Source organism: Cetorhinus maximus, chromosome 14 (genome assembly GCF_964194155.1).
Source record: "Cetorhinus maximus chromosome 14, sCetMax3.hap1.1, whole genome shotgun sequence".
NCBI lineage: Eukaryota > Metazoa > Chordata > Chondrichthyes > Lamniformes > Cetorhinidae > Cetorhinus > Cetorhinus maximus.
This window is the reverse complement of record NC_135892.1, coordinates 40,292,342-40,309,532: the sequence shown is the minus strand read 5'-3', so window position 1 is coordinate 40,309,532 and position 17,191 is coordinate 40,292,342. Positions and strand designations below refer to the sequence as shown.

Sequence of the window (17,191 nt, the reverse complement as noted above, 5' to 3'; positions counted from 1 at the left end):
AGCTAGGAGTTATCATAGTAGGAATTTACAGACCTATGTATGTGCTTAAAATTATTTTTTTTGTTAATAAATGTTTAATTTAGCTTTGTGAAGCCCTATATGACTTGGTGGCCTTTTTGCTGAATTCAAGGCATACATCTCAAAATAAATATACAAATTGCAAAAAAGCTGTGACAGTTATTTCAAGTTTCCCTTTGGAATTTGAGCAGCTTAGCATTTACCATCTGCTGTGCCATAGCAGTTGATATACATCTCAAATCTAATGCCATGCCTTAGCATAGTTTGGCATGTAGATAAGGAAGAGGAGGAAACCAAATCAAGATTCCTGGAGAACCTCAAAGGTATCAGTGTGGAATGGGTAGAGAAGTCATTGCTGGAGGTGTTCAGGCAATGATTCAATAGGTAAGAATGGAACACAGTAAGGGTAGTTCCACTTAGCTGCACAGCGCAAGACAGGCATTGGAGGAAGATAACTGTTAGTAGCTGCAGAGGGAGCAAGAAGGACCAGCATGGGCAGTGTACCTTGGCCATAGTCACAAAGGATGTTATTTGTGATTTTGATTGGGGTCATTTCAGTGCTGTGGCAGTGGCAAAAACCTAATGCCTATAGCCTCAGCCCTGTAGCCCTCTCCTCTATGCAGCATAGTTTGTGGATGAGGTGAGTATCCTGTTGCTAGTCTTCAAGCAACAAGGCTCTAATTTGATGCTGAGAATTATGTGAAAGTGGTCCTGTTCTTCTGGTGTTACTTTGCTTGCTTTCAGTACATGACCATTGCTTGTGTTACTCCCAAGTTCAAGGAATTATGATGTTATTCTGCGCCCTCCACACCGTGAGCTGCACATTGCTACTAGTGGTACCCCAATGAAGTTCTTTGGTTATGAAATTTCAGATAAAATATTAACACTTTTTGTCACAGCAATCAACAAGTACAGTATTGCAGTTTCACTATATAATATTGGAGCTTTGTGGTATTTTACAGAAACGTCGCATGGAACAACAGCAGGATGTGCTAAAGAAAGAAAAAGATACTTCAGATAAGATTGCAGCCCGTGCATTCGCGCAAAGTTATTTAGCTGACCTAATTCCTACAGTCTTCAGTACTCTTCGGGATAATGGCTACTTCTATGATCCTGTGGAGAGAGGTTTGCTTGCCTTTAATATATTTTATAGCTATATAAACCTTCGCAATAAAATGTTGCTGAGATTTGTTTCTCTAACTAATGGATTTGGTTTGCGGATTTAGTTTATCTTTTTGATCTGTCCCCCTACTCCTCTGGCATCTTCTCTACCTTTGAGCATCTCACCTTATTGCACCTCATGCGCCTCTCATTCAAAATCCTCATTCTCTACCACGCACCCAAGTAGCGAACCAAATTTCTCATCGAGGTGTGTTTACCGCTTTCCCCCTTCAGCTTCTGTACTTCAAGTGTATTTCATCCTTGGTGATTTCGATTTCCATCTCAACACATCATTCTGTCTCTCCTCTAAGTCTATTGCCCTCCTATTCTCCCTATGAATTCCCTTATCCATATTCACAGCCACTTCCATTTCACATTACCTCAACAATCATTGTGACAATCACAGATAAGGCCATCTCTGATCACTTCCTTGTATTGCTGCCCACAGACTCTCACTTCTGCCCTCCAAATCTCACTTCTTTCCATGCCCACTCCTGGAAAAAATACTTCCCCAAGTCACTTGCAACTGCATTTTCAAATTCCAGCTGTCTAACCTTTGGCCCTCCAGTTATCACAACATATCTGCATTGCACCCTCACATTTATCTTTGAGACCCTTGTCCTGATTAAAACCATTACTCTGTCTCACATTGGCTTTTCCCCCACATGGACATTGTGCCTGCTTTCTTAAGTCCAAGGGATGCAGACTTGGGTGTTTAGAGTGGGCTTAACCATTCATCCTCAGATTTGGTTGGACCACATGATGCACCCCATTAGGTCTGCTCTCCTCTGCCAAAACTGCTTATTATTGCAAATTAATCCTGGAATCTAAAGATAATCCCACTTTATCTTCTCCACCACACCACCTTCTTTAACCCTCTCTCATGTTTCTTCCACCCTTCCTTTCAGCAACAAATAGAAGGAGCTCTTTGTCACAAAGAATAACTATTCATTCAGCCACCTCTATCACTTTCATCCCTCCCTCTCGCCCAACAGCCACATTTCACCTAAGGTTCCCCCTACCCTAGCCCCGAATTGTCAACTTTCTCCAGTTTCTCCTCCTGTCTTCCATCATGCCCTTTTGAGTTTTTTGTCCATGAGACCCACCTCCTGCTCCTGTGACCTATTCATACCAAACTGCACACCATCCAACTTCCATTTCTAGTCCCCGAGTTATCTTATATTGTTAGTGGTTTACACTCCTCAGATATTGTCCCTCACTCCTTCAAATCTGCTATCACCCCTCTGCTCAAACACCACCGTTCCTGTCCTCATGTCCTTGAAAATTATCACCCCATCTCTGGCCTCCTTTCCCTCTTCAAAGTCCTTGAGCATGTTGTTGCTTCTTCAATCCATGCCAATCTTTCCTTCAGCTCCCATGTTTTTGAAACATAGGAACAGGAATAAGACACTTAACCACTCAAGCATGTCCCACCATTCAGTGAGATATTGTCTGATCTGTGACCTAACTCCATATACTCACTCTTACCCAATATCCTTTTGGATAACAAAAATCTATCAATCTCAGGTTTAAAATGTACAATTGACCCAGCATCACTTGCTGTTTGAGGAAGACAGTTCCAAATGTATACCATCCTTGGTGCACAGAAGTAGTTCCTAATTTAGTAGAAGTAGTTCCTGAAAGGTCTCGCCCTAATTTTTTGACAATGTCCCCTAGTTTTACACTCTCCAGCCAGCAGAAATAGTTTCTTCCTACTCTATCTGTTCCCCTTAATATCTTGAAAAATTCGATCAAATCGCCACTTAACCTTCTAAATTCAAGGAAATGCAAGCATAGTTTGTGTAATCTCTCCTTGTAATTTAACCCCTGGAGTCCAGATATCATTCTGATAAATCTCGGCTGCAATGTCTCCAAGGCCAGTATAGCCTTCCTCAAGGTGTGATGCCAAGCCCTGCATTATTTTCTTCATTACTGTTACGTTGCTTATGTTAATTTAGGCAAAATCCTGCCCCTGATTCAATATTAAGTTTTCTTGGGACATGTGGCATGCTGACCTCTTCCTTTACTGTAAATACTGTCACTCTCCGGGTGTTCGCTAAACAAGGATTTGTATAGTTGAATCATGAATTCTACCCATTCGTTTTCTCGTCCTATAGATGTATAGACCAGCATTTCATTAACCTTTTGATTATTTTCCAAACCTGTTCATGATCATTTTAATGATCTATGTATCTGGACCTCCAAGTGCCTTTTGGACCTTCACAGATTCAAACTTTTCATCATTTAGAAAGAGCCCTGTCCTATCCTTTATAGGCCCAAAGTGGATGACTTCACATTTACCTACATTGAAACTCATTTACCACAATTTTGCATGTTTACTTAAGCTATCAATAAATATATTTTGTTACTTAATGCAGCCTATCTTTGTGTAATGGGAAAATTAAGGTATTTGGGCTCTATCCCATCATCTAAGTCATTACAGTGAAGAGTTGAGACTCAATACATCCTTACAGGACACAATAACCACACCTTACCAAATTGGGCACCTGCCCATTATCCTCGCTCAGCCAATTTCCCAACCAAATCAATAATTTGCTTCCAACTCCATGGCCATCAACTTTAGTTGGCAGTCTCTTATGAGGGACTTTATCTAAGAAGTCCATATAATTAACATCCTTAGACAGTCCCCTCTCCACTACTTTAGTCACCTCTTCAATGCATTCAATCAGATTTTGTCAGGCATGACCTACCCTTTAAAAATCAATGCTGGCTCTCTCTGATCAGCTGAAAATTTTCAAGGTATCTAACCACCCTATCCTTGCTTATAGACCCCAGCAATTTCTTGACAACAGATGTTAGGCTCACTGGTCTGTAATTCCCTGGTTCCCTTTTAAGTAGCAGAGTGATGTGCAATATTCCAGTCTAAACTTACAGTTCCTGAATTAAGCGAACTTTGGAAGTATACAGTTGCGGCATCAGCAATGTCCTCACCTACTTTCTTTTAAAATCCTGGGTTGGAAACCATCTAGTTCTGAGGATATGTCACTCTTTAGTGCCATTATTTTCTTCATTATTGTTACCTTGCTTACACTAATCTTGGTGAGTCCCTACCTCTGATTAATATTAAGTCTCCTTGGGACAAGTGGCAGATTTTTTTGTATTTGTTGATGGGATGTGGGCATTGCTGACTAGGCCAGTATCTATTGCCCATCCCTAACTGCTCTTGAGAAGGTGGTGGTGAGCTGCCTTCTTGAACCGCTGCAGTCTATGTGGTGTAGGTGCACCCACAGTGCTGTTAGGGAGGGAGCTCCAGGATTTTGACCCAGTAATAGTGAAGGAACGGCAATATATTTCCAAGTCAGGATGGTGTGTGGTTTGGAGAGAAACTTCCAGGTGGTGGTGTTCCCATCTATCCTTGTCCTTCTAGATAGTAGCAGTCGTGGGTTTGGAAGCTGCTACCTAAGGAGCCTTGGTGAGTTCCTGCAGTGCATCTTGTAGGTGGTATACACTGCTGCCAGTGTTCGTCGGTGGTGGAGGGAGTAAATGTTTGTGAATGGAGTGCCAATCAAGTGGGCTGTTGCTTTCCTGGATGGTGTAGAGCTTCTTGAGTGTTGTTGTAACTGCATTTATCCAGGCAATTGGAGAGTATTCCATACCTCTTCCCCTACTGTAGATACTGATGCAAAGTAATTACTCAACATGCCCACCATTTCATTGACAAATCACGGTTATCAGTTTTCAAGGGTTCCAAATTTCTCCTGACCATCCTCTTTTTACTAATATAATTTGTAAAAATGTTCTGTTGATTTTGATATCCCTTGCAAGCTTCTTTTCATAACATCTCTTTGTAGCTCCTACTAAAACCCTTTACTGTTCTTCATACCTTTCACATTTGTCGAGATCTTTACTATTTTTTGCATTTTTATATGTTTTCTCTTTTAGTTTTAAGTTATGTCTTGCCTCTTTAGTCATCAACAGCTTTCTTTTGGCAAGTACAGCTCTTGTACCTTAAGAGTATAAACTGGCTCTGTGTCACATTATAAATTCTTTTTTGAACATCTCCCGCTGTTCTTATGTCATTTTACCATTAACACGTTTGTCCAGTTTATGATGGATAGTTGATGCTCATCACATTGAAACCAGCCTTACCCAAGCCTCGAACCTTAATCACTTTTTCATGTTTTTCACTTTCAAACGCTTATGATTGTTATTAGATAAATATTCATGCACCATTGGGGTATTAACTAAATCTGGCTCATTATTCATTACTAAATGTAATATGGCCTGCCCCTTTGGCTCAGAAAACTATCCTGGACACATTCAAGATTTTCACTACCTTTTGGTCATGCTAGTCTGCATGTCCCAATCTATGTGAAAGTTAAAATCCTCCATCAAAACCACTCTACCTTTTCTACCTTTTAATCCCTCAAATCAGGTTTACACCCTCCCGTGGTATCAAAACAATCAATGTGGCTGTGACTGTGCTAAACTATCCATCCTCATCCTTCTCAACCTGACTTTGTCACAGTTGACACACCATCCTCCTCCAATACCTGTCTACTGTTGACCAGCTGGGTGGCACTGTCCTCTCCTTGTTACGCTCTTATCTATCCAGTCATAGCAAACCGACTGTCTGCTATGGCTTCTCTTCCCAAGGATCTATCCTTGGTCAAAAACAAAAATACCTAGAAAAGCTCAACAGGTCTGACAGCATCTATGGAGAGGGATACAGTTAACGTTTAAAATCCGAATGACTCTTCATCAGAACTTAGGAAAAATAGAAAAGAGGTGAAATATAAGCTGGTTTAAGGGGGGGGTGGGACAGATAGAGCTGGATAGAGGGCCAGTGATAGGTGGAGATTGCCAAAAGACGTCATAGACAAAAGGACAAAGAGGTGTTGACGGTGGTGATATTAGCTAAGAAATGTGCTAATGGGGACATTAAGGTCAGAAAACAGGACGAGAAAGGGACAGATAGCCCTAGTGGGGGTGGGGTGGGGGGAGATCGAAATAGGCTAAAAGGTAGAGATAAAACAATGGATGGAAATACATTTAAAAACAATGGAAATAGGTGGGAAAAGAAAAATATATATAAATTATTGGAAAAAGGGGGATCAGGAAGGGGGTGGGGATGGAGGAGAGAGTTCATGATCTAAAGTTGTTGAACTCAATATTCAGTCCGGAAGGCTGTAAAGTACCTAGTCGGAAGATGAAGTGCTGTTCCACCAGTTTGCGTTGAGCTTCACTGGAACATTGCAGCAGGCAATGGACATGTGGGCATGAGAGCAGGGTGGTGTGTTGAAATGGCAAGCGACAGGGCGGCCTGGGTCATGCTTGCATTCAGACTTAAGGTGTTCCGCAAAGCGGTCACCCAGTCTGCATTTGGTCTCTCCAATGTAGAGGAAACCGCATTGGGAGCAGTGAATGCAGTATACTAAATTGAGGGAAGTGCAAGTGAAATGCTGCTTCACATGAAAGGAATGTTTGCGCCCTTGGACGGTGAGGAGGGGGGAAGTAAAGGGGCAGGTGTTACGCCTTCTGCGGTTGCATGGGAAGGTGCCGTGGGAGAGGGTTGAGGCATGGGGGTGATGGAGGAGTGGACCAGGGTGTCCCGGAGGGAACGATCCCTGCAAAATGCCGCCGGGGGGGTGAATGAAGATGTGTTTGGTGGTGGCATCATGCTGGAGTTGGCTGAAATGGCAGAGGATGATCCTTTGAATGCGGAGGCTGGTGGGGTGATAAGTGAGGACAAGGGGGACCCTATCATGGTTCTGGGAGGGAGAGGAAGGTGTCAGGGTGGAAGCGCGGGAGATGGGCCAGACATGGTTGAGAGCCCTGTCAACCACCGTGGGTGGAAAACCTCAGTTAAGGAAGAAGGAAGCCATGTCAGAGGAACTGTTTTTGAAAGTGGCATCATCAGAACAGATGCGACGGAGGCAAAGGAACTGAGAGAATGAGATGGAGTCCTTACAGGAAGCGGGGTGTGAGGAGCTGTAGTCAAGGTAGCTGTGGGAGTCGGTAGGCTTGTAATGAATATTGGTGGACAGTCTATCACCAGAAACTGAGACTGAGAGGTCAAGGAAGGGAAGGGAAGTGTCAGTGATGGACCACGTGAAAATGATGGGTGGAAATTGGAAGCAAAATTAATAAATTTTTCCAGATCCAGACAAGAGCATGAAGTGGCACTGAAGCAATCATCGATGTACCAGAGAAAGAGTTGTGGGAGTTTCTCGTCCTGCTTTCTACCCTTAATGTCCCCATTTGCACATTTCTTAGCTAATATCACCACTGTCAACACCTCTTTGTCCTTTTGTCTATGACATCTTTTAGCAATCTCCACCTATCACTGGCCTCTATCCAGCTCTACCTGTCCCACCCCCCCCCCTTAAACCAGCTTATATTTCACCTCTTTTCTATTCTTCCTTAGTTCTGGTGAAGAGTCATTCGGACTTGAAACGTTAACTATATCCCTCTCACAGATGCTGTCAGACCTGCTGAGTTTTTCCAGCTATTTTTGTTTTTGTTCTAGATTTCCAGCATCTGCAGTATTTTGCTTTTATCTATCCTTGGTCCCCTTCTATTTTTCAACTACATATGCACCTTGGTATCATCATCGAAAACACAATGTCTGATTCCAAGTGTATGCTGAAAACTTCTAACTCTACTGCACCACTAGTCCTCTTGACCCCTTTACTGTTTCTGATTTGTCACGCTGCTTGTCTGATATCCAGTAGTGGATGGTAGAAATTTCCTCCAATAAATATTGTTGCCTTTTGTTCCAGCCACCAGCTGTCTTCTCCAGTTACTGACTCTATCTCCTTCCCCAACAACTGTTTGAGGCTGAATCATTCTATTTCAATCCTATTTGGCATATTTGAGACTGAGATGTGCTTCCGACCATGTATTCCGTTCATCGCCAAGACTGCCTACTTCCACCTCCGTAACATCGCCTGACTGATCCCCTGCATTAGCTTGACATTGTGTTAAGGGCTTGGATGGAGTGGATTTCTTGAAATGTGTACAGGAGAACTTTTTAGGTCAATATGTAGAGGGTGCAACAAGGGACGGCGCAGTGCTAGACCTAATTCTGGGGAATGAAGCCGGACAGGTGGCTAAGGTGGTGGTGGGGGAGCATTTTAATTATAGCGACCACAACATGGTACAATTTAAACTTGTTATGGACAAAGAAATAGACAAGTTGCAAAAATATGTTTTGGATTGGGGGAGAGCGGATTTTAGTAAAATAAGGCAGGACCTGGCCAAGGTAGACTGGGAACAGCTACTTGTGGGGAAATCTACAGAAGAGCAGTGGGGGGGCGTTCAAAAAAGAATTGGGGAGGATACAGGCTCAACATGTTCCCTCTAGGGTGATAGGAAGGAGTAACAAGCCCTGAGAACCATGGATGACCAGATATTCAGGATACGATGAGAAGGAAAAGAGAAGCTTTTAGCAGGTACAAGGGGAGCAAATCAGCGGAGGCATTAGTGGAGTACAGAAAGTGCAGGGTGGAGCTTAAGAAAGCAATTCGGAGAGCAAAGAGGGGATACGAGAAAGCTCTGGCTGGTAAAAGTGAAAATCCCAAGATATCCTATAAGTATATCAATGGGAAGAGGATAACCAGGGAAAGAGTAGGGCCCATTAGGGACCAAGGGGGCAATCTATGAGTGAAGCCAGACGACATTGGTAGAGTCTTGAACGAATACTTCACATCCGTCTTCACCCAAGAGAATGAGGATGAAGGTATCGAACTCGGGGAGAGAGACTGCGAGGTTCTTAAGCAAATTGATATAGGGAGTGACACAGTATTGGAGGTGGTGTAGTTTATATGGATTTCAGCAAAGCCTTTGACAAGGTCCCACATGGAAGACTAATAAAGAAGGCAAATATACATGGGATACAGGGTAATTTGATAAGGTGGATTCAAAATTGGCTTAGTTGTAGGAGACAGAGGGTAATGACAGAAGGGTGCTTTAGTGACTGGAAGCCAGTGTCCAGTGGCATACCACAGGGATCTGTGCTGGGTCCCCTATTATTTGTCATTTATATAAACGACATAGATGACTATGTGGGGGGTTGGGTTTGCAATTTTGTGGATGACACAAAGATTGGCCGGGTGGTTAACAGTGAGGTTGAGTGTCTTGGGCTACAGGAAGATATAGACGGGATGGTCAAATGGGCAGATAAGTGGCAGATGGAATTTAACCTTGCAAAGTATGAGGTGATACACTTTGAAAAGAGTAATTTGACAAGGAAGTATTCAATGAACGGCATGACACTAGGAAGCTCTGAGGAACAAAGGGACCTTGGCGTGATCTCTGGAGGCAGAGGGACATGTTAGTGGAGTGGTAAAAAAGGCATATGGGACACTTGCCTTTATCAATCGAGGCATAGATTACAAAAGTGGGAGGTCATGTTGGAGTTGTATAGAACCATGGTGAGGCCACAGCTGGAGTACTGTGTGCAGTTCTGGTAGGAAGGATGTGATTGCACTGGAGGGGGTGCAGAGGAGATTCACCAGGATGTTGCCTGGGATGAAACATTTAAGTTATGAAGAGAGGTTGGATAGACTTGGGTTGTTTTCGTTGGAGCAGAGAAGGCTGAGGGGCAACCTGATGGAGGTGTACAAAATTATGAGGGGCATGGACAGGTTGGATCGGGACCAGCTGTTCCCTTAGTTGAAGGGTCAGTCACGAGGGGACACAAGTTCAAGGTGAGGGGCAGGAGGTTTAGGGGAGTTGTGAGGAAAAATGTTTTTACCCTGAGGGTGGTGACGGTCTGGAATGCACTGCCTTGAAGGGTGGTGGAGGCAGGTTACCTCACATCCTTTAAAAAGTACCTGGATGAGCACTTGGCACGTCATAACATTCAAGGCTCTGGGCCAAGTGCTGGTAAATGGGATTAGGTCAGGTGTTTCTCACGTGTTGGTGCAGACTCGATGGGCCGTAGGGCCTCTTCACTGTGTGATTCTATGATTCTGTGAACTGCTAAAACCCTCATCTATTCCTTTGTTACTTCTTGACTATTCAAATGCTCTCCTGCTGCCTGGCTCCCAACTTGCACCAACTCCTACTTGGGCTGACAAGAGGCAAATAACATTCATGCCACACAAGTCCCAGGCAATGTCCACCTCCAATAAGAGGGAATCTAACCATCACCCCTTGACATTCAGTGGTACTATCATTGCTGAATCCTCTACTATCAGCATCCTGGGATTATCATTGACCAGAAGCTGAACTGGACTAGCCATTTCAATACTGTGGCTACAAGAGCAGGTTAGAAACTAGGAATCCTGCGGCGAGTAACTCACCTCCTGACTCCCCAAAGTCTGTCCACCATCTACAAGGCACAAGTCAGAAGTGTGATATAATACTCTCTGCTTGCCTGGATGAGTGTAGCTCCAACAATACTCAAGAGGCTTGACACCATCCAGGACAATAAGCAGAGCAAATTCACCCAATTATTCATTGAATTTCTACTCCTATCCAATCTTGTCCTGAATGTGAAAATTCACTGAGGTACAGTTTTGAGGTAATCTCGAAGCAACCTAACCACGTTGCCATTGTTCATTTATGGACGTAGGCATTGGGTTATATGGTGATCCCTAACTGAAGTGCAATTCCCACAGGGGGCTGCATTTTACAGTGGGCGGTGGGGGGTGTGGGTGGACTGCTTGCCACCCCATGCCCACAACCCCCCCCCCCCCCCCCAAAGGAAAGTTGGCTAAAAGCTAACACACCAGAAAAAAACCTGCCCCGTGGCCATAACACGTCACAATTGGGCTAAAGTGGTTGAGAGTGGGACTTGCGTCCATCAGTGAGAGGAAGTCCTGCCTTTGTAATTGACCGGCAGCTCCAGCAGTCCCAACATCGCGAGGCTTCAGTCAAGGGCACTTCCAGGACTGCAAGAAGGAGCTGCCCCTGAAAGATAAACTCTTGTAGTTTTCAGGTGGGGAGGGGTCCTGGAGCCCGGGGCTGGGTTTTGGAGGGCAGGTTCGAGGGGGGTAAGGGGATGCACAGGGAGCTCCCCCTGAATGAGGTGCCCCCCCTTCCCACCTTTTTTCCATATAGGCCATAAAAAACGGCCTGCCCACCCGCCCGCCAAAACTAGCCATAATATGGTGTAGGCAGCGTATTATCCAGGTCAATAGCAAGCCTCATACAGCTTTAATTATTTATTTACATAAATAAATCCGATTAATAAATGCCTATTTCAGCACCCGCCAACCTAGCATATTATGGGGTCAGCGCAGGGTGGACAGGAAGGTGGTGGGCTCTCCACCTGACCTATTTTACATGACCCCCTGGCAAAAACACGCCTGGCGGGGGCATGCAAAATCCAGCCCCAAAGAGATCTGTCTGATTATATTTTCCTCATCTCCACAACCCAAGTTGGCATTCTAATTGTAGTGCCCTCAATCAACTAATGTTCTGTGGACCAAGGATCAAACTGGTCGTGGCTCAATGTCACAGCACTTAGTGCATTAACCATAGAGTAATATAGGAAGTCAGGAAACTGGATTCTGTTCCATGGTTAACCACATTGGGTTGATTTTCTTTTCATTTGCATTTGATAGTTGGTTTACCTCCAAATAATGAATAAGAATGTTGATTAATCCAGTCTCTTATTCTTGTTATGTTAATGCAAAAAACTATTTTGGTCTTTTACATTCAGAGACTGAACCCATTTGTAATCTAGACAGTTGTTTGTGTGCTGTAGGTTCCCGGGGCACTGAATGACCAAATGTCTGTTGCAGTATTTGGCACACAGAAAATGAAGAGGAAGTCATTAGAAAATGGATTTGGGACAATCCATTCTCTGGCCACGTCTTAAGCTTATACCCCAAGAAGATTAATTTAGCAATTATTCATAATGCTAACAGTCGGAGAAAATGTCATTGTTTCATCCCACTGTCATTTATTAAAGAACTTCAGTTTTTGATTGAACACTTGCATCCAAAACAGTTCTTTTGCACGCCAAAGGTCCAACTTTTCTCCCTTGATTGATCAACTAGGAAAATTAGATTACCTGTTTTGTGGGATCTCTTCCATTCCTAAAATTGAAATGTCCTTTACATACCACTCATTTGCCCATTCAGTTATGTATGTTCACCATGTGGTTTTGATTTGTGATTCACAGGTTAATGAGATTCTCCATTCCACCTGGGAAAAGTACTGCGTCTGGTGGAAGACCACTTTTATACAGCTGGGAAACCTAGCACTCTATGCCCTGATGTCAAAAAATACCATAAAGGATTACACCCCTTACAATTCTTGCCAGTGCTGAACTGGACTTGCAATTAATCAAGAATGCACATAGCCTTATAGCTAGGTCATCTGAATTTTTACTTAGCCAAAAAGAGAGGATACATTGATCAGCACTTGATTTCTAGAGACTTTTTTATTTTCTTAATTGTACATTAATTAATTTAATTTCAAACTTACTCTGCTTTGTCACATAGTGTGTCTTAGGGTGACAAGAAAATTGTGGTATTGGTTCACTTTTTCATGGTTGATTATTTTCCCCATTAGATGTAGAAAAAGTGTTCCTGCCTTGGCTGATGGGAGAGGTAAAGAAATCGATAGAGAAGAGAATTTTGGGAAGGACTATGTTGGACAGTAAGTAACTGACCTACCTAAACAATTTTGTTTCTGTGCATAAACTCGGTTATTTCATATGCAACAGGCTAAGACAAATGTAAAAGTAAAATATCAAGAACGCTGGCAATCTGAAATAAAAACAGAAAATGCAGAAGATCTGGTAGCATCTGTGGAGAGAGAAACAAAGTTAATATTTCAGGTCTATGACCTTTCCGTTCACACACCTGAAATGTTAACTAAGACAAATGTTGTTTTCCTCTCCAGCTAAAGATACATGAGGGGCAGATTTTATTTCCTTCCGCTTGGCAGAAACCAGACCAAGCTCCGATGAGTGGAGTGGGCCCCTCATTTAATATAAGCCAATCAGAGTCCTATTCTTCACCTAGGACCCCGAAGCAATTTTAACAACCTACTTGGTTGCAACTAGTGAGCTCCTCTGGGTCCCACCAGGAAAATATGGGCCTCTTCTACCACTGTCAACTCCTTCCCTTCATACCCACCACCTCAGCACTGATTGGGAACCCCTTCTGGCATCAACTGACTTGTATTCCCTCATACTACTACAGGCACTGTCAGCTAGGTTATTGGTGAGCCAAGCAAAGCTTTTCCACACAGTCTTTTTCTCAACTCTTAGGACAGAATCACCTGTCATACTAGTTATACATTCCCGGAAAACAAACTGTTTCCATGCCCGGCGAGCTCTCATTCGCTCACCACACCATCACCTCGCCGGGCACCATATTTAAAGCCCAGCTGCGCGCACACACCTCAGTGCTTCCAGCCCACGACTACTGCAGGGAAGATGTCTACAAAAGGCAAAAAGACTGCAGCCCCCAGGTTTAGTGACTCGTCACTGGAATATCTTTTGACACCATGGAGGTCTGCCGCGATGTCCTCTACCCCACTCTGGCCACAGGATGGCCAGCGGTGTGACCAACCAGGCTTGGGAGGCAGTGGCAGTGATGATTAGTGCCAGTGCTCCACAGAAGAGGTTGGCCGTCCAATGCAGATAGAGGATGAATGATCTCATTCGTGCTGCCAAGGTATGCAACCATCTCATCACTCTAAACTCACACATGCAAGCCCATCACATATTCACTGGCATCCCACTCACTTCCAGCTCAAGGGACATCACCACCCATTCTCATACACATACCCTCACATGTCTATCTGACCTCATCTCTTCTGGAGACTGCCTGCTCAGCCCTCACCATCTAGAGGCCACTTGCGCAGATCCAACAGGTACCCCCACACACACACCCTGGGTTACCCTCCTTGCCCAGTACAGCCCTCATCCTGCAACCTCTTCCCTTGCCTGAGGCTACTTCTCCCCCTTCATCAAGCAAGGCCTAGTCCCTCAGCCATTGAAAAGCCACCTACATATGGCTGATCTAGTAGGCAGAGACCTGCTGTGAGCCCCCCTAAAAGTGATGTGGTGCTGTCTGGCGCTGATGACTGCAAATGCTGACCGAAGCAAGGTAGGCAAACAAACCTCGAAGTCCCAGGTGCAGCCCACCAGGTGCATGTCACTTATGTGCTGTTATGAAACCCGTTGGCATGTTTTCTCATCGACTTAGGCGGATGATCCTGCGGCAAGGGGACGATTCCACCGGGCACACCTAATAATGATATGCTGATGCATTACAATGAGGTTCCCAACATCCAATGGCAGAGAACGTGGCCTGCCATCGGCAGGCTGAGCGGATGACCATGAACTCGTTTCACGCCATCATGAAATTGCGCCATATTGTCCGCTCACGCCCAAACACGCCTGATGCCGGCAGGCATGGAAAATCCCGGCCTGAAACACAGTTTAATTATTAAGTATTTCTTGGATTTATGCAATGGATCCCAAGTACAACACATTTCTACCATAGACTCTCTATAATCAGATGATAATATATGTGACACATTAATTTTGTCTGCATGCAATGTGTAATTTCATACCTGATGCACCTGACATGAATGGCCTTTTGTAATCTGTGCCATTAATTTTGGATATAAAACAGCACACTGGCATAAACTTCATCCAAAACTGCAACAAACTAAAATAATTTGGTCAAATGATAGCTCAACTGAATGTCTAAAGGAAAACATGCTCAAAAGTAACTTACAATTTGTACAACATTCTGAAGTAATTATGTTCATTTTTAGTTACGAAAAGCCTGATCTGCTATTGAGAACATTTATTGTGATCAATAATTTCCACAATATATTGTATTTCTTTATTTTCTAGTATCACAGAGGTCATTCAGATGTTGTGTATGAACTTCCAAAAGACGTTTGATAAAGCACCACATAATAGGCTTGTTTGCAATAAAAACAGAAAATGCTGGAAAAACTCAGCAGGTCTGGCAGCATCTGTGGAGAGAGAAACAGTTAAAGTTTTGAGTCCATATGACTCTTCTTCAGAGCTTGTTTGCGACATTGAAGCCCATGGGATAAAAGCGACTGTAACAGCATGAATACAAAATAGGCCAAGAGATAGAAAACAGAATTGTGGTGAATGCCTGCTTAGTAGACTGGACTGAGGCAATGTTTCTTCTAAGCTGCATTGATGCACAACAATCGGAAAGTTCTCAGCCCCTTTACGTAACTGCCTATGTGGCTGTGCCAAAATCTTTAAAGAGACTTAAATTCGTCCACGTGCACCAAAAAAAAATTAGAGGGTACTTTGAAGGGATGCATACAGTGGTATTCCCTAGAGTTTCGTGCCAGGACCACTGCTAACGCTGATATACATTAAGGACTTGGACTTGGAGGGTAAAGGGTGGCTGCATGTGCTTTGTTGGCAGGAGAAAATTTCTTATTGCCACCAACATGGATTTTTGGAGGACAATATATGTCAAATCTTTGGCTGGAACGTGTATTTTTGATCCTGTCTGCTGTAAAGTGAAATTCTCTGCAATGTGTAATTTGATCCGGTCATTGTCAGGCATGCTACAGAGTTCAGACAAGGCACAATGCTAACATTACTGAAGTCAGAGAACATGTGCTAACACTAAAACATCGGCTCTTATAGCCACAGTGTGTCAAGTCCAGTTAAGTCTCCAGTCAATGTTGACCCCAGGATGTTGATTGTGTGGAATTTGACGATGGTAATGCATGTGTCATTGGAATGGTTAGACTCTCCTATTGAAGGTGGCCATTGCTTGGAACTTATGTGATGCAAACGTTTCCTGCCACTTATCAGCCCAAGCCTGTAATGTGGTTCAGGTCTTCCTACATGCAAGCCTGGACTACTGCATTATCTAACGAGTTGCAAATGAAGTTGAACACTCTGCAATCATCAGAAAATAATCTCCACTTCTGACCTTACAATATAGAGGGAAGATCATTGTTGAAGCAGCTCAAGAAATCCCCATAATAATGTCCTGAGCTGGGATGATTGGCCTCTGTGCTAGGTATGATTCCAGCCAGAGATTTCCCCATAACCTCCATTGACTTCAGTTTTACTAAGGCTCCTGTGTGCCACACTTGGTAAAAATGCCGCTTTGCTGTCCAGAGTGATCACTCTCACTTCACATCAGGAATTCAACTCTTGTACATGTTCAAATAAAGGCTGTAATGAGGTCTGGAGCTGAGCAGTCCTTGCAGAATCCAAACTGAGCATTGGCGAGCACGTTATTGGTGAATAAGTGGCACTTGAAAGCACTGATAATGACACTCATAGACGTTTACAGCACAGAAGGAGGCCGTTCAGCCCATCTTGTCTGCGCCAGTCAACAACGACCTGACTACACTAATCCCATTTTCCAGCGCTTGGCCCGTAGCCCTGGAGGCTATGGCAACGCAAGTGAATTTCTAAACACTTCTTAAATGTTACATGAGTTTCTGACTCAACTACCCTTTGAGGCAGTGAGTTCCAGACTCCCACCACCCTCTGGGTGAAAAGATTTTTCCTCAACCCCCCTTTTAGCCTTCTACCTTTTACCATAAATCTATGCCACCTTTTTTTTGACCCCTCTGCTAATGGAAAAAATGCCTTCTTATCCACCCTATCTATGCCCCACATAAGCTGATCAGTCCACTGATATCCTTCTGCAGTTTACGGCTATCCCCCTCACTATTTACCACCCTACCAATTTTCGTGTCACCCGCTAACTTCTTGATCGTACCCCCTACGCACAAGTCCAAATCATTTATGTACAAACAGCAAGGGCCCCAGCACCGAGCCCTGTGAAACCCCACTGGAAACAGACTTCCAGCCTACCGTCACCCTCTGCTTCCTGCCTCTCAGCCAGTTTTGGATCCAACGTGCCACTTTGCCTTGGATCCCATGGGCTCTTAATTTTTTGACCAGTCTGCCATGAGGGACCTTATCAAAAGCCATGTAGACCACATCAAATGCATTACCCTCATCAACACCCCTGGCTACCTCCTCAAAGAATTCGATCAAATTTGTTAACAAATCCACCTTTCATCATTTTGCTGATGATTGGGGTAGTAATTG

General features: G+C 43.8%; 1 protein-coding gene across 1 annotated transcript in view; it reads left to right on the top strand.

Moving 5' to 3' along the window:
- Positions 1-17,191, top strand: part of rsph3 (radial spoke head 3) — a 90,891-nt gene that overhangs the window by 50,699 nt on the left and 23,001 nt on the right. The window contains exons 6-7 of the mRNA XM_078556837.1: positions 981-1,143; positions 12,670-12,756. Coding sequence (XP_078412963.1) covers positions 981-1,143; positions 12,670-12,756 — 250 coding nt within the window. The remainder of the gene's footprint in view (positions 1-980; positions 1,144-12,669; positions 12,757-17,191) is intronic.